Source organism: Plectrocnemia conspersa, unplaced genomic scaffold (assembly GCF_051122295.1).
Source record: "Plectrocnemia conspersa isolate PC_06_02 unplaced genomic scaffold, ASM5112229v1 ptg000011l, whole genome shotgun sequence".
In the NCBI taxonomy this organism is placed as follows: Eukaryota; Metazoa; Arthropoda; class Insecta; order Trichoptera; family Polycentropodidae; genus Plectrocnemia; species Plectrocnemia conspersa.
Window position 1 is genome coordinate 16,240,833 of NW_028277175.1, and position 17,523 is coordinate 16,258,355.

The window sequence follows — 17,523 nt, forward strand, 5'->3', positions numbered from 1 at the left end:
TATTTAAACGCCTTTACCTAAATTGTAGAATGGTTCTTTGAAATTAACTAGTTTAAACACACCAATGCTGAACGTTGCACAGATTTTAGTTAAGATATCGTCAATAATAATATACAAAAAATGAATCTACAATAGTATTATATTGCCCCAATTAAATTATTGTGCTAATAAAAGTTAGAAAATAATATGTTACCAGAGTATTTTAATAGGTAATAAAGATGCTCATACATAGATTTAATACTATACATGTCGTAGAAATTCGCAAAATTTCTGCAATTTTGACGTATTTTAGAAAGAAGAGTTTCGATGTCTAGCAGAAATCCAGACTTTTACTTAGGTCTTTTAGTCATGAAAATTATTTTGATACTTCTCGTTGCAATTGGTCAAGTACGTTTTTTATAATTTTTTCGATTTTGTTCTCTACTGAAAGCTCAGCATCAATTAATACTTCTGGCAAAGACAAGACAGTTAAATCTGTCTCGAGGGGGCTTCCTGAGGTTCCCGTTGAAGAAATCGCTGCTGATTTGGAGCGGCAAGGATTAAGCGTCGTCAAAGTAACGGCGATGAACACCAAGGCAGAGACCTCCTCGCGGCTCTACCTGACGCAATTTTCCGCTGAGACGACGGTGACGTCCATAAGAAGCATCCGGTACGTTTGCTTCACTAAGGCCACGCTTGAAAAATACAAGCGTAATAAGTCGCACGCGACTCAATGTTTCAGATGCCAGCAGTATGGCCACGCTGCGAGGAACTGCCAACGAGACCCCAGATGCGTGAAATGCACAGGAAACCACGCCACTTCCGAATGCACTAAAAAAGACCGAGAGACGCCAGCAACCTGCACTGGATGCAGCGGAAGTCACCCGGCCAACTACAAGGACTGTCCTCGCAGGACAGAATATCTCCTGCAGATGAAGAAGAGGCAGCAAAAGCCACATACCGCCGTACTGACCGCACCCAAGCCAACGTTCGCTCTGGAACAGAGTCAGTTTCCTGCCCTTCGGCCAACGAAACCAGCAGTGAAAAAACCGACTATCGTCCCGGAAGCCACCCCAATTAAGACGCAACAACGCCCCCAAGCCCGACAGTCTGAGAAGCCCTCATCAGAAGCCATGTCTACTGATGAGCTTCGCAGGATGCTGACTATCCTCCAGGAAATCCGAACTAAGGCCGGAAAGTGCGCTAGCAAAATTGAAATTGCTTTGATGATGGTCGAGTATCTCGATGACCTCTTCTAAAGAAGACATTCAACTCATGACGTGGAATTCCCGTGGGATCCGTAACAAAACCGGAGAGCTGGAGCTGTTAATCAGTGAGTACAAACTTGATATTGTCGTAGTCACCGAAACTTATCTAAAACCACATGTTAACGTATATTTATCTAACTTTGCCTGCATTCGGAGGGACCGACCCTCAAGGCCAGGCGGAGGGGTCGCGATATTTGTTAAAAAATCGATAAAACACGCACGTATAAACACTAACACTAATAATCTAGAAACCGTCGCGATTCAAATTATTCATAAAAATAAAATAATAATAATTGCTGCGGGGTATAATTCGCCTAGTGACGAACTGCTCCGGAGTGATCTAGATTCGATATTTTCTCTAGGAGACTCGGTCATTCTGACTGGGGACTTCAATGCCCGTCATATGCATTGGGGCTGTTCTGGGGCAAATCGATCTGGAGCGTCACTTTTTAACTACTTGAGCGACTCTGACACGATTGTTAACTTTCCAAATTCACCGTCGCATTACCCTTCCAATCACATGACGCCGTCAATTCTGGATATTGCTTTGGTCAAGGGTAACTTAAATACGTCAGAAATGTATTGCGTTCAGGCATTGTCTTCTGACCATCTTCCAGTGTTATTCTCGCTGGAGGGTTCAGCGGAGGTAGTCTCTGAAACGCTTTTTGACTATTTAAAAGCTGACTGGAAAAAGTTTAAAGATATAGTCGAGTCTCGTTTGCAAGATGAGCGACAGAATTATACTCCGCATAACATTAAGCAAATTGACGATGATATCAGTTATTTAACATCCGTTATCGAAGAAGCCAAAATATCATCAATACCGACGCGTAAAAATCATAATAATAAAAATCAACTTACTCCACAACTTATCGAAATAATAAAAATCAAAAATAAACTAAGAAAACAGTGGCAAAATAATAAATCTCCGCGACTTAAATCTGTAATAAACCGCGTAACTAGTTATATTCGCGATAAAATTCAGCAAATAAAAAACGAATCGTGGACGCGTAAACTAAAAAATCTAAACCCGGCAGATAATTCCTTATGGAAAATAACTAAATCACTTAAATATAAACATTCGGAAATTCCCCCATTAAAAAATGGAAACACCATCGCATGCACGAACAAGGATAAGGCAGAAAATTTAGCCAGCGCTTTCTCCACATCTTATTCGCTTACTGTAAATTACTTAGATTCAAAAATAGACAACAAAGTCGCCCGTGCGATACGAAATATTAATTCATCTAGCGTAGATATTAGTTTAGTGAACAAAGTTGGTTTATCAGAAGTTAATAACATCATAAAAAATTTAAAGAATAGAAAAAGTCCCGGTATAGATAAATTAGATAACGTTACGATAAAACAACTTCCAAGAATTAGCATCAATTATCTAACAAATATTTTTAATGCCTGCTTATCTTTCGGGTACTTTCCCGCTATTTGGAAAACCGCAAAGATCCACCCAATTAGAAAGCCAGGAAAGGATAACACTATCGCAATTAATTATCGTCCAATAAGCTTATTACCGTCATTCAGTAAACTATTTGAAAAAATAATTTTATCACGTTTAAAGGGATCTTTGGGGAATAAAATTATCAATGAACAATTTGGCTTCCGCGAAAACCACTCTACGACTCATCAGCTCAATAGGTTAACAGAGCACATCTCTGCTAATTTTAACATGAAAAAATCAACGGGACTCTTATTGTTAGATGTGGAAAAAGCGTTTGATACTGTGTGGCATGATGGGTTGATTTACAAACTCCACAAATATAAAACCCCTAACTATCTGCTACACTTGTTACGCTCCTACCTTGATCGTCGAAGTTATGTTGTTTCAGTAAATAATGAACAATCGATACCGCGTAATATCCCAGCTGGTGTTCCCCAGGGGAGTTTACTTGGACCGTTCCTTTTCATTTTGTACACAAATGATATACCTATTTTAAAAAATACTTGTCTTTCAATGTATGCCGATGATACGGCGATAATGAGTAGCTCTTACGGTCTTAAGCCTATTTCAATAAAATTGCAAAAATCCTTAACTCTCTTAAGTAATTATTTCAAAAAGTGGAAAATAAAAATAAATCAGGACAAAACGGAGGCTATAATTTTTACAACTCGAAGACAACCTTTGCCCCCGACTATTATAAGCGAGCAGGGAAAGTGTATAGAATGGAAGGCGAGCGTTAAGTACCTCGGAATTCACCTGGACTCCAAGCTTAAATTTAATAAACATATAACCGAACTTAAATCTAAAGGGCTCGCAGCCATTGCGGCGTTAAAACCAATTTTTAATCGAAAAAGTGCGCTAAATACTAAAAATAAAATTCTTTTATATAAGCAATTAATCAGACCGGCAATGACTTACGCCTGCCCAGTGTGGAGTAATACGTGTAATACTAACTTTTCTAAGCTACAAGTTGTGCAAAATAAAGCTATAAAAATAATTTATAATACACCTTTTTATACTAACCTCAAAAAACTTCATAATAAATATTTAATTCCAACTATTAAAGAACATGTTCACCACCATACTAATAATTATTATAAAAAAATACCGCGAAATCATACTAACCCGTTAATCTCAAGAATCGGTGATTACGACAAAAACAAACTCCAATTTAAATATAAACACAAAATGCCAAAGCACATCTTGCTCTGACGCATAAATTTTATCTATTAATTTAACAGCTCCAGGTCCACGAGTTTTATATTAAAAATATATGTTTATAATTTATAATTTTTTTTTTTTTTTTTTTGTTAAAGGTGTTTATGTACTTTGACCTAAACTTAACGTATTTTATGTTCTTTTATTATTCTTATTTTTGTAATTCCTCTTAATTTAGCTAATCAATCGTAAATTGTGATAAATATATATGTTTATAAAAATGTATTATTTAATTATGTAATAAACAAAAATTAAAAAAAAAAAAAAAAATACTTCTGGCATCCTTCTACGTCACCAAATTCCTTTTCAATTTATATTTTTCAATCTGTGCGTTTTATTTTTTATAATTGTTTGAATAAATTATCGTGGAGTTTAAACAACTCCATATATTCAAGATCAGTTAATGTTTCTGTGAAATTCATAGTAGGATCTTGCAATCGCTTTTAAGTATATATTTTTAATAACGTTCCAGAAAGTAAGCAAAAAACGAAGGTAAAATTCAACATATTTTATAGCAGTAGTGTTTCATCGCTTTTAGTTTCAAACGTTATATCTGAATCTTTTGACAATTTTTCTAAAAGTTCTACTAACGTGTCCTCGATGAATGTCTGTGACAGCTTCTGTGACAGTTTTAATGTTTATGGTAAAGTTTTTTAAATTCTCCCTCGCGAATAGTAGAACGATAAAAACCGCCGTTAAACTTTCAACTGTTCCAAAAAAAGTGACTACTACTGGATCTTGCTTGAGTGAGTGAATTTCAGCTAAATTTAAACTATGGTTATCACAGTTTACAAATAATGCCACGAGATTCCTGAAATCTGACCTGATTTAATAAATTGTTTGAGTATGGATTATTACTAACTTCGTTTTGGCGACCCCTCAATCTTGCTGCACCCTACGCTACGGCCCTGCACCTGGCTTAATCAGCAGTTGAAGTCTAATGTTATTTTAAATAAACATTGATTTACGTTGTTCCGATTTAAATAATCATATAGGCAGTAAGAATCGGGTGGATTTTTTCCACATAATATTCAGTGGCAATTTTGTGGTCGATTTGTTTGCGGTATGTCATATATTATATAAGAAAGAAACAGAAGATAGACCAGGATGTGTATTATTGCTCAATAGTACAAATAATGGATTAATACTAATTTGTTAATAATTTAAAAGCTACCGCCTTTTCTGTATCTCTTTATTGGGAGTGAAAAATAATGCGTACTTAGGTATACACAATTGTTGTAAATATTTGGCGTGGACGACATTAGTGGTCAAGAATGGCATTATTTGTCCCATTTATGTAAGTCGTCACACGGAGAAAAGCAACCTTTCCATTTCGATCGTCAGAGTCGGTTCAGTCAGACCGTTACCTCCAAATCGCTGAGAGGCAGAAGCAGAGCAATTGCACGAACGATGTTTATAATAAAAAAAAGTATCACACAAGACTTGTTATATAGAATTTGAAATAAGTAATTAAAAAGTAAGATTTAGTAACTGTCGAACGAAATCAGCTGTTGTCAGTAGGGCCGAAGCGCAGAGGCAACGTCGCTTCGAGAATAGAAGAAGAAGAGGCGAGCGACGGCGCCGCTTTCCGTCAGTCGCGCGACGTCCGCTGTTCGCGCAGGTCGCGCAGGTGGAGGGATGCGAGCCGAGTCGTCCGGCGCTTCGATTTTTTGTCACGAGTAGAGCTTTGCTCGTCGATACGCGAAAATGTTGCGGCTCCGCGTTGCGCGTCTCCGGCGCGACGAGTCGACGGATCGTTTCGGAAGAGGGCGGACCTTTTCTCGCGCGCCCGACCGTCGCTCGCATTCATTGGTCCGTTCGAATTCCGCGCGCTCCGTCGACCAGTCGCGAGCCGGCGGCAGCGAGCGCAGCGCGTCGCGCGCCGTCGTCCCGGCATGTCCCCCGTGTCCCCCGAGCGCGTCTCCGTGCGCGCCCCCGAGGCGAAGGCGTGCGTGGTGGTGCGAGTGCGCGTGCGGCGCGGCGCCGTCGTGCGCGCCGGCCAGCCGCTGCTCGAATGGCGGGAGATCGAGAGTCCCGCGCGCCCGCCGGGCGGAGCCCCGACCCCGGCGACGCCTCTGCGCGCTCCGAAACCGGGCGCCGTCGCCGAGGTGCTGGTCAAGGAAGGCGACAGATTGCAACCCGGGTGAGTGCAAAGAGGGCGAAGCCTCCGAATAAATTCCCTCGCGTAGGACGGCGCATGCGCGCGGAATCGACCGCCGGTGTAAACACGAGCACGCGGTCCCGCGGTCCCGCCTCACTCCCGAATACTGCTTCGTGCGCAACTAAAACTAATATAACCTCAAAAAATATTACATTTTTTTTAATCTTATATAATCGAAAAATGTTGCATACAATTTATTTTCCTATTTCAATGAAATGTCAAACATACGGTCATACCGAAAATTATTGTAATAAATTACCAAGGTGTGTCAAGTGTGCAAGGATGCCAAAGTAGAGATAAAAATAATGACCACCCACTGCTATATAAGCAACTCAAATAAAAACAACATCTACGACTTCGAACAAAACAAATCGAAATATTACAAGAAAAAAAGGATGTTGAAAAGAGTTAATGCAATAAATGAGTACTATGCTTAAACTACTAACAGTAGTTGTATTTAAAATTGCAAAATTACTTACTAAATATTGCCATATGGAACACCAACGGTCTATCGCAACAAACATTATAAATAAGATGAATACCTTCAGGCGATTTATGTTAAAATTCAAGATCGTTACTCATCATTAACAATATTAAAAACAATAAAATAAAAAAATGTTCAGCAAATTGGGAAATAAATTTATTGCAGGAGGGGATTAAATTGCCAAAAATCTTTTATGGGGACCAAGACTAAAAAATAATAATGGGAAGGAATTGTACGGTGCAGCTGTGGACAGATCAGAAAAAAAACTACCTGACTCGATTTTACGAATTTAATCCACAAACAAACTCCGACCTTAATTATCCTCATAAAACTCAATGGGATTTGTTCAGAAAAAACTTTGCCTAAATTATCGAATTAAACATTTTCCTGAAATGCAATTAAGAAGTAGAACAAACAGTACAACACTTACAAAGGAAATTTATATAGCAGCTTGCAAAGTCGGCGTCAAGAGGTGTGACCTCCCAACCAGAAATAGACGCCGAAAAGCTGGTAACAATTTCTTCAGTATTACATATATCGAAAAACGTGCTTTTCTGTATATTATCTGATGTCTCTTGTTGCTCGTCGCCGTTTACAGTGTCTCCTGATCGTCTATGTCAGTTATTTTGTACCGTAGGTTGGGAAGGTCTCCAGCGAATCACAAGCAATTGAACCAATTGCACTTGTATATTCGACCAAAGAAATATGTTCACGCCTTGAAAGAGTGAAATTTGCTAGATGGACATATTTGTTGGTCAAATAATGCAAATGTTGAATATTAAAAGTCTTTTTTGTGTCGCCCGATGGCGTATTGTTTGCGCAACCATAATACAAAAAAGGGTATGAATTCTCTGTATTTACACATTATCTGACAGACGTGACATAATAAATTAAATAGAGTAAATTAAAATAAACAAATAAATTAGTATTATATAAAAAAAATTGGATTTTGTATAAATAAATATGAACGTGATGTATTTTTACCAGGGCTGTGGAGTCGGAGTCGGAGTCGGAGTCGTGGAGTCGTGGTGTTTTGGCCGGAGTTGGAGTCGGAGTCGTGAAAAATGAGCGACTCCGACCATTTTTTCTATAAAATGCATTTTTTTAAATTATGAAATTTTAATTGCGGAATAATGAATGTGTATAGCGTATGAATATTAAACGTGTAGAAAAACACCAAAAATACCTGATAAAATTAAACTTTTTTGTCGGAGTCGGAGTGGAGTCGTGTTGTTGGTAAATATCGGAATCGTAGTCGGAGTCGTGTTTTTTTTTAACGACTTCACAGCCCTGATTTTTACATGCCAATATTGAAATAAAAAAAAGTACCTATTGTTACATGCTGATACATGTTTTTTCTTATAATTATCATGTTCTTTTTTAATTCAAAGAATCGGCACTTGTTAAACTTTGTGTTACGCAATCAGATTTGATTGTCTTACTTATGTAAGTAATCTACAAAAGAGTAATATGTAAATTTTCATTACCGTTCGATTCATCGATTTATTAAAAAAACATTCTGAATATCTTGTTTGTGGACGTTATGTCGTTGGACTAAATGAGGTGTGGGGCATTTGTCGTGGAACCCAATAAAATAACATACATGGCTCGATACATGTTTTGTCGAAATTAAAAAATTATAGGCATATTTTTATAATTTATTTAATATATTTTTTTCTACCTATATTATTCGTTTATATTTATATGCTAATTTATACTAACCTTACGACTTCTTTCCATAGTCTTTATATTAATCTTAAACCTCTCTTTCAGTCAGTTGATTATGCAGATCGAGGCATGCTCCCACCCGACTGTGATGAAAGACATGTGCGCAGATTGCGGTGCAGATTTGAGGTCTGACGATGCGATCCAGACCAATATCGCAGTTGTCCCTATGGTTCATTCCATTCCCGAGCTCAAAGTCAGCGAAGAGCTGGCTCAGAAGATAGGAAAAGAGGACAGCGACCGACTCCTTAGAGACCGGAAGCTCGTCCTCCTAGTCGATTTGGATCAGACGTTAATTCACACCACTAACGATAACGTCCCCTCCAACTTGAAGGTAATTTATTCGTTAACTCGAGATTTTGAGTTATTTTTATCATATTTGCAATCTTTCGCAGGACGTTCATCATTTTCAATTGAAGAGCTGGGGACCAGGCGGAAGCCGCTGGTACCATACTAGATTTCGACCGGGCACTCTAGATTTTTTAAAGACCGTCGCCAATATGTACGAACTGCACATCTGCACTTTCGGCGCCAGAGCGTACGCTCATCGAGTTGCAGAATTTTTAGATCCGCGCGGCGAGCTGTTTTCTCATAGGATCCTCTCTCGGGACGAATGTTTCGATATTCACACAAAAACGCCAAACTTGAGGTGAGAGAACATTAATTTATAATCTAAATTTTTTATGGTAAAATGTACAATAAATTAATAATTTTTCAGGGCTCTGTTTCCATGCGGCGATAATTTGGTATGCATCATCGACGATCGAGAAGACGTTTGGAATAGGGCTGCAAATCTAATTCAAGTGAAACCATACCATTTCTTCGAGCACACCGGTGACATCAACGCTCCGCCTGGTCTTGAAAAAACAGAGAGAGACATAGAAGGCCAAGGTGTTCATTTGGAAGGTGCGTACAGTTTTTTGCTGGTTCGTTCTATTTTCTTGATTTTTTAATTAGAAGTTAATTTTTTATATTATATTTTAGATTTGGAAATAAAGAAAGAAGTGAAAGTTGAAACTCAAACAATAAGAAATTCAACGGAAATGCCTCTTTTAGACGTTGATAAAGCAGGTGAAGCAGAATCGGTAAAAAAATCTACTGAAAAAGTTGAAAAAGGTGAGCAAGTCATACTGGTAAAGGAAAATAAGGTTGTAATTGAAAAAAGCGAACGAGTCATACTGGAAAATGACAATAAGATCTCAGTTGAAAAAGATAATAAAGTCACACTCGAAAATGACGATAAGGTCTTATTTGAAAAAAGCGATAAAGTATTACTAGAAAACGACATGGAGGTAGATGAGAATAAACCGATCACAGTGCCAGAATCGCAGATAGAACCCGTCTCCGAAAATACTATTGTGAAAGATATAGAAAAGATTGTGTCGCGAGTGCAAGAGAATTTTATTTCCAACGAAGCTGTCAAAGACGGCAATGGTAAAATTGACGACGTTCCCCAGACAGACAAGAACGACGAACTCATAGAAGGCGCTAGAACGAAGTGGAAAATGACAGAAAACGGCATGATCGATGTCGAGGATGCGGATGATTATTTACTATATCTAGAAGAAATTCTAGAAAGGATACACAAATTGTTCTATGAGCATTACGACAGGATGAAAGCAGGGCTGGTTCCGGATTTGAAAGTTGTAATACCGCAAGTGAAGGTGATTATCTTTTGTTTGATTTATATTTAATAAATTGTCTAAATAATTAAATAAAATGTCATTCTCACCATTTTCAGAGTCAAGTTTTGGCCGGCACAAGTTTAGTTTTTTCAGGTTTGGTACCCACTCATCAAAAGTTGGAGCATTCTCGCGCTTTTATGGTGGCTCAAAGCTTAGGCGCTGAAGTCACGCAGGATTTTACAGAACGGACTACACACTTAGTGGCTGTCAGACCCGGTGAGAATTGTTCTTATCAATTTATACGAGCTGTTACAGATTCGCTATCTCTTTTAAAGATTATGAAATAGCCACTAGAGCTCGTAGAATAATATTCCTTTCGATGACTGCTTTTATCTAAAGTTTTTAACAGCAGACAGATACGAGGAGTACATTATTATAATAACACTATTGTGACCATTTCTAATATTAATAAATGCTTTTAGGTACTGCGAAGGTCCACGCGTGTCGAAAAATAGCCTCGACGAATGGTGGAAAACGTCCTCACACTGTGACCCCCGCTTGGTTATGGTGCTGCGCAGAGCGCTGGCAACATGTGGAAGAAAGAGTTTTCCCTCTACGAGGGAACACGAGGTTGATCAGACGACCTCCTCCGCATTGTGGGTCGCCTCCCCGTCTACCCATAAGTAACACAATAGCACCCCGAAAACGCACTCCCAGTGGACGATTTATGGACACTATTAATCCATTATTGTCATTTTCAAGCGATGATATCGCCAATATGGATAAAGAAGTATGTACAATATACCATTGTATAAAATTCATTGTATGTTATTGTATTTAAAATTATATTTTTATTAAAATCAGGTAGAAGATATGATAAACGAATCAGAAGAGAGCGATTCGGATAATAAAACTTCAAATAATGGTAACGCTGGAGACGATAGACTCACAGATTTCTCTGCTGACGACAATTCTCAAACAAACATATTGAAACAAGATTTGTGCAATATATCTAGTGGCAGTGATGATTCAGTTGAAAGTTTATCTGGCGGTAAGATTTATTTTATATATATATACAACAGATATGTAGATTTGGACTATAAACTTAGCTTGCCTATCCTATCATAACGACTGCCATTATTATTCAAATGTTTTAATCCGGAATTCCTTTTGAACGATTATTATAACTATTGATCTCATTAAATAAAATAAAATCGTGTTAATGTGCTTTTAATGTTGATTTATAAGTTTATAAGGCTTGCTTTAAATTGCAGATTATCCCCATGGCTGGAAACCTGAAGTGATTCGCAAAAGGCGCAGATCCGATTCTTTATCGGGAGATGCAAATTCAGAGATTACTCCACCTAAGCAAATATGCGATACAGACTTAAAATTCGTCGAAGACAGTACGCAAGATCCCAGCGATGAAGAGTTTCCCAGCGAAAAATTCAAAAGAGGAGGCTCACTTCCGTCGGACGGACCCGACCAAAACGAATCCGATACCAACGGTTCCTCCGATCCGCCCGACGATATCGACGATGGAGAATGGAACATGATGGGCGCAGCGTTAGAAAGAGAATTCTTAGGACTCGATAAGTGAATTTATAAATTGAAATGAAATTTGTGATTTAATATTAAATTAGCAATATGAGGATAACGTTTTAATTAGCAGTTCCAGCCTTTTTATAAGCGTAAGTCGAGTATGTTTGTTTTTAATTACTGTCTACTTAATTTCTGGTCGTGTTGTCGAATCGTTACTAAGAATGTTGAAATTTGTACATTTTGTTCTTTCTTTTTCATCAAATTTACAACTCATGTAAGGAATTTTGTAAATTCCTAAAATTCTTATATTTATATTACATGAATATGTATTAATTTTCTCTCATCTAATGTTCAATAAAAATCGAGAGCAATAAATGTTTATATTGGTTGTATTATTTCATTTAATTGAGGCATTTCTAAATGTGTAATACTGGTAAATTTTTTTATTCGGTAACGGCAGATATAAAATAGATAGTTCCCCATGAGTTTTATTATGGGTGAAACGTTTTATCGTAACAGTAAGTAAACATCAAACTATGATGTACTTGTGTCTTTTGCTTAATACTATCAACAGGCCGAGTGATATCTATCTGCTTTGTCTGCTGCTGGTAATCCACGAGATGGGTAGTGACTACCCTTTACGATTTCTCATGTTTCACAATGGATTTGGTGGTATCTACTCGCAAAAACTAAATCGTTTTGTGCTGCCATTTATGAATCAATGTTTATACCTTAAGAAAAAAAATATTTCAATGCATTATTACTTTTATTGTCACCACTGACTTCCATGTGAGGAACCATCTAAGAGCTCTTTGTTTAAACAGAGATGCTAGAATAGTTTGGTCATAAGCTATTTTACAAGCATCGTAAATTATTATTAAAGTGTGTGTGACAAAGCTATAAACAAAAAAATTAACCCACGATAGAGTACGCTCGGGATAAGGATTCCGGTTTGTTATTGTGTGCATCAACTGTGTGGCGCAAAACAATTTCGCTCAGAATATTTAATTTTTATATTTTAAAAGAAAATATATGTTTATTTAAAATACATACATCTGAGCTAAGTTGGAAATTTCAACGGACAATTAAAAATATATTATATAATCGAAGAAACCAGACATTGATGTAATTAATTAAATATTTGCAAAATTCAAAATCTTTCACTAGTCAAAAAAATAATGAAGTCTAGCTATTCTTCAAAAGCAAAAAGATATAAAATGGGAAAAGAAATTATTCGCAGATTGTTTGATGGCTCGACGACTCTATTAAATCATTAGAATTCATTGAATAAATTAAAAAATTATCATTGGCGCAACGATAAGAATAATAACTTTTTTAAGTCTTACAGAGAATAGTGTAAAAAAACCAACAACGTATGGATTAATGGAAAAATAATTAAAATATTTTAATCCACGGGTAAGAGAACGAATAACTTAAGTGCATATTTGAAGCCTTGATATCAATTAACCCATATATGCCCAGGAAATTTTGTTTTCTTAAAATTTCATTTATAAATAAAAAACAGTGGCACGAGTTTAGTAACCTACCCATGGGACAGTGGTCATATCTGGGTTAAACCAATATCAATACAAAATTATTTAAAATAAATCACGAGGGAAGATCTAACTTCTGTGCCACACTGCACTTTAATGACGAATACCAGCGTTGACGAATCAGCGACTGTCCTTAAAAGAGAAAGCGAGACAACAAAGTACACGCTACATCGCTTCTCCCTCTCATATACATGTACACGCACACAATAACAAACCGGCATCCTTATCCCGAGCGTACTCTAGACCAGGGGCTCCCAACCTTTTTGTATCTTAGAGCGCATTTTACAATATCGGTAGGGCGGCGGGCACCACCTGACTCGTCAAAGATTCATTTTTTGCCACTTACAGGAGCTATAATCGGAAAAAAGTCGGCGATCTCGGCCGATTTCAGCTGTAGCTTCGGTTCGGACAACTTCGAGAGAGTGTAGTAGAGGCTTAACAAATAATTAAAAATAATTTAAATTTTTAATTAGTGTTTGTGAAAAAAATTCTATTGCGGTCGAATAGTGGCGGGCGCACACAAATCAAATTTTTGCGGACTGGAATGTTTTGCGGACCATCAACATTGGAATAAAATAATAAATATTTATATAATTGATTTTTTATTCAAAACAATTAATTTTGCAACACAGTATGCTGATATAACCATATTTAAGTATATTAAAACAGTCAGTAACAAGAAATATAATTTAAAAATCCATAAAATACAGCATAAAATTCGATTGCTTATCGAAATAATAAAAATCAATTATTATATGAATTTTCAGTATTATTTATAGCTCTTCCAGAATTCCTATAGGGCTATTTAGAACGATTTCTAAATAGCCCTATGCAAATACAAGCGAATACAGAAGAGATGTGAAATTAATTTTATTACTTGCGGCCCACCCAAAAATCTTCGCGGACCACCGGTTAATAAACTATGCTCTAGACCAGTGTTTCCCAAACTTTCGACATCTGTGTACCCCTTCTATAATTTTCGTAGCACTGAGTACCCCTCGTTAAAAAATACATATACTTTAGTAACAAACAAAAAATATTCTTTTTTTTTCTAGTACATAAACGAAATAATAATAAACGAAAAATAAAATGCATTCATCCTTATTTGGTTCCCTGGTTGTTAATTTCAATCTGAGATGCGGTTTCACATTCAAAAGCTTGTTCCTTTTTTTTGACTTAATGTCTACAAATGCTAAAAACCCAACTTCACATAGATATGAAGTTGGAAAAGGCAAGATGTATTTTAGGACTTTCTCTGTTAAAATTGTATACTGGATGCAACCAGAATGATGTTAAAGTACACTTCTTATATTTATTTTTCAAGAATCCTTCTAAAGCTAATTCTAACAATTGAGCTTCTTTCGCATGCGATAAACATTCTGGCATGGATGTTGTATTAATGTTGAACGGACATCTTATCCATTCAATATTTTTGTTTAAATCAGGAAAATGGTTTAGCTAGGCCCACTTGTAAATTCTCTAAATGTTGTGATATAAATTTCAGAGTATCATCATCAATTTTACCATCCGAACTTGTTATAAAATCACGAAGAAAGAGAAACGAGTCCACTTATCCATTACCAACTCTCTTTTGCCACAAATGCATTCAAAGGATAGCCTTTAATGAATGTAGTTTATGATTTTCACGCTTTTATCCAGAACTTTCTGTAGATCAGCGGACATTTTTCGTGTTGCTAAAGCCTCTCTGTGTATGCAACAGTGTGTGGATGTGAAATTTGGGGCAACATTCTGAATTCTTGCAACGAGTCCTTTATTAATTCCGACCATACTTTTTGCTCCATCTGTGCTTTTCCATCACATCTATTCGATTTTTTTCTTTTGCATAAATTAATTCATAACATTAAATATATCTTCTCTAATTTTATGACTTGATAAAAGGCTGGCAAAATTAAAAGTCCTAATGAATTTCTTGATCTTTTTCGTATCTAACAAGCGCCATAAGATTTGCAAAATTTACAATATCAGTGGACTCATCGACTTGTAATACATAATAACGACTTTGAAAAATATCAGACAATAACATATGTTTTACATTATTAGACATATCAATGATTCGTCGATGAACTGTATTATTTGAGAGGGGAACGTGATCAAAAGTTTGTTTTGCCTTATCTACTATTATTACTTCTGCATTATCTTGGCTGCAGGCTTGATTAAAGTTTCGCCAATCGTCTTTGCTACACTGCATTTCGCAATCAAAAGCGACACCCGATACGAAGCTAATAGGATTTTTTGAATGACAAACTCCGCATTACTTTTCGAGACTGATTTAAATCCTTGAGTTTATTTTCAAAAAAATCGATTGGTTTACTGATTGTGGTTTGTCTCAAAATGGCGCTTTAAGTTGGGTGGTTTCATGCTTTTATTTGTTAGATTTTCAGAACAAATGACGCAAAGTGGAATAGGCTCTTTTTCATCTCCAGTCCATGAGAATCCAAATTGCAGATATTCTTTGTCGTACTTGAGTTTTCCTTGATTTTGTCTTAACTGGTTCTTTCAGAATTGAAGGTGGTTCACCCTCGTTAATTTAATTATTTTCTGTTTGTTGATTGTTACTACAATCACTGCTTTCTTTCGGTTTAAAAGTCCCAGATTTCAATCAGCGATCAATAATCTTGAATGATGGGATAAAAATTATATTAAGTATGAATTACCAAAATCAATGGGGCTTACTAAAGCACATAACAAACCTTTTCTATTACTTAAAAGAAATAATCTATATTCCACACATACGCAATACTAACGAGTAACGAAAATTTTATTAATTTTCTATTTTTGTAATCGAAAAAAGTAAGCCGCTGGTTGCACCAGGCGCAGCCAAAGACTGATGCAGCGCGTACCCCCGTCAAACTCTTCCCGTACCCCCAGGGGTATGCGTACCACACTTTGGGAAACACTGCTCTAGACTGAAATATAATTTTAGACAATTCAATAAGGAAATGGATTACTATGTAGTTTCTCAGTTGTCTACCCGAAATGATGATTTTTTTCCCAACATAATAAAAATGTAGAATGTAGTTGTACATAGGTTTATTAATCTTCAATGAAAATGAAAGCAATTGCACTATTCTAAGATATATTTAATTAAAAGACATTAATCTAAACATTACATATACAACTAAACGGCATAAGGATCTTCTTTTTCGAATATGTGATATTTGGGGTATGTCGGTTTCTCTGCAAAGCTCCTTTTTCCCTCGGTCCAGCCTCTTGGTGGTGCAGATTCGTAATCAAACGTGGAAGGCAGTCTACCGAAAGCGTCAATCTCCTTCTCAATGTCATCTCTGTAGTTCAGCCACACCACCTTCTTGCCGGTGATCGGATCTGTGACGTCTCCGTATGGATAGACTACTTTCACCAATTCGTGACTGATGAGCTTCGTAAGGTTTTCGGGCAACTTTTTTATCAATACTATGTCTCCATATCTACAAATCTTGCTCGGATCGCTTACGTATACAAAATCCACCTTGTTGTAGTGCTGTAACAAGTATACATAATTACAGTTAGTGTGAGAAACAATTTAGAGGTTAGCCGGGTAGTTTACTTACCCTGAGTATGTGTTGATTTAGTTGGAGGCGTTTTATTTGTATCTTTGAAGCATTTTGCTTTATGCATGGAACGCACCGCCCTATCAGCAGCGATATTTTAGCAGCATTTCTCAATGCAGGAAAGACAAGATCCACACGAGACATGACAGCAGAATATTTTGACCATAACAACTATTGTATCGACCATATTTTTTTATTACTACCTCAATGTTATAAATTGTAAAAAAAAAAATATAAGTTATCAATAATGTCATTTATATCATTTAAAAAGAAAACATAATAATTCACCCCTTTTTATTTTCAATCAGTTGGTTGTATAATCAGCGTAATTGTACCGCTTAAGAAATTATTTTGAATAATAATAATAATATTGACTTTATATCGATTTTACTTAAGAGAATATCATATTATAAAAGAAAAGTAGCTGTATTGAGTATTTACATTTTTATTGTTCTATTCATATACGTATCTAATAGAGAGGCATAGAACATTTGTTAGGAATGTATACCATCGCTTATCTTAAATATATAAGTAACATGAACTAATTTAATATATTATTGTTCGTAATATATTTAAATATTTTTCACAAAGAACCTCTATTTTAATCGGTTAAGGCAATGAAATGACAATACAATGTCCATATGCCCTATTAAATAATAAAAACTCACAGATATTAAAATTTAAAAAAAAGCATGTTCAATTATCGCAATGTCTATTCAAACAATAGAGTATAATTTAATACGCTTTAATATTATATACTAATATATAATTAGATTACGTACGAGCTTACCATTTATTTATTACATCTAATTAAAATATAATTAAAAGTAAATATAGCTTCTAAAAAGATTTATTTGAAAACGACGCTTCATTTCGGTGTTTGCTCGCGAAAAGAACCTCTAGTATAATAAAAATTAAGGGTTTACTTTTCACGAATTACACG

At 36.2% G+C, this 17,523-nt stretch overlaps 4 protein-coding genes across 5 annotated transcripts in view; 2 read left to right on the top strand and 2 right to left on the bottom strand.

The window, feature by feature from the left end:
* The window catches only part of Dhc98D (Dynein heavy chain at 89D), a 33,799-nt gene extending 27,616 nt beyond the window's left edge, over positions 1–6,183 (bottom strand). The window contains exons 1-2 of one of the 2 annotated variants that reach the window (XM_088196286.1): positions 4,195–6,183; positions 18–450 (exon numbers count right to left, since the gene is read on the bottom strand). The gene's annotated coding sequence lies outside the window, so the exon portion shown is untranslated. Of the gene's footprint in view, positions 1–17; positions 451–4,194 lie in introns of those variants that run through there. The other variant, XM_088196287.1, reaches the window with a different exon arrangement.
* On the top strand, positions 413–1,238 carry LOC148229704 (uncharacterized). Its single transcript, XM_088196291.1, has 2 exons — positions 413–649; positions 722–1,238. Exons 1-2 carry the CDS (start codon positions 564–566, stop codon positions 1,236–1,238), a joined length of 603 nt encoding a protein of 200 aa, XP_088052417.1. The 5' UTR covers positions 413–563.
* Positions 5,765–11,846, top strand: Fcp1 (RNA polymerase II subunit A C-terminal domain phosphatase Fcp1). Its single transcript, XM_088196288.1, has 9 exons — positions 5,765–6,064; positions 8,340–8,625; positions 8,687–8,940; positions 9,010–9,197; positions 9,276–9,955; positions 10,033–10,192; positions 10,399–10,706; positions 10,781–10,967; positions 11,191–11,846. Exons 1-9 carry the CDS (start codon positions 5,817–5,819, stop codon positions 11,514–11,516), a joined length of 2,637 nt encoding a protein of 878 aa, XP_088052414.1. The 5' UTR covers positions 5,765–5,816; the 3' UTR covers positions 11,517–11,846.
* Positions 11,847–16,045: 4,199 nt separating this feature from the next.
* On the bottom strand, positions 16,046–16,765 carry mRpS17 (mitochondrial ribosomal protein S17). Its single transcript, XM_088198068.1, has 2 exons — positions 16,581–16,765; positions 16,046–16,510 (listed from the first exon to the last, which is right to left on the bottom strand). The coding sequence occupies exons 1-2, from the start codon at positions 16,722–16,724 to the stop codon at positions 16,151–16,153; spliced, it is 504 nt and encodes a 167-aa protein (XP_088054194.1). The 5' UTR covers positions 16,725–16,765; the 3' UTR covers positions 16,046–16,150.
* Between the last annotated feature and the right edge of the window lie 758 nt (positions 16,766–17,523).

Bases quoted from the DNA above. Each gene is read 5' to 3' on its own strand.
- Fcp1 (XM_088196288.1), top strand. From the start codon at position 5,817: ATGTCCCCCGTGTCCCCCGAGCGCGTCTCCGTGCGCGCCCCCGAGGCG. The intron at 8,626-8,686 runs GTAATTTATTCG...AATCTTTCGCAG, and splicing joins ACGTCCCCTCCAACTTGAAG to GACGTTCATCATTTTCAATT. The intron at 9,198-9,275 runs GTGCGTACAGTT...ATTATATTTTAG, and splicing joins CCAAGGTGTTCATTTGGAAG to ATTTGGAAATAAAGAAAGAA.
- LOC148229704 (XM_088196291.1), top strand. From the start codon at position 564: ATGAACACCAAGGCAGAGACCTCCTCGCGGCTCTACCTGACGCAATTT. The intron at 650-721 runs GTACGTTTGCTT...TCAATGTTTCAG, and splicing joins ACGTCCATAAGAAGCATCCG to ATGCCAGCAGTATGGCCACG.
- mRpS17 (XM_088198068.1), bottom strand. From the start codon at position 16,724: ATGTCTCGTGTGGATCTTGTCTTTCCTGCATTGAGAAATGCTGCTAAA. The intron at 16,511-16,580 runs GTAAGTAAACTA...TACTTGTTACAG, and splicing joins TAAATCAACACATACTCAGG to CACTACAACAAGGTGGATTT.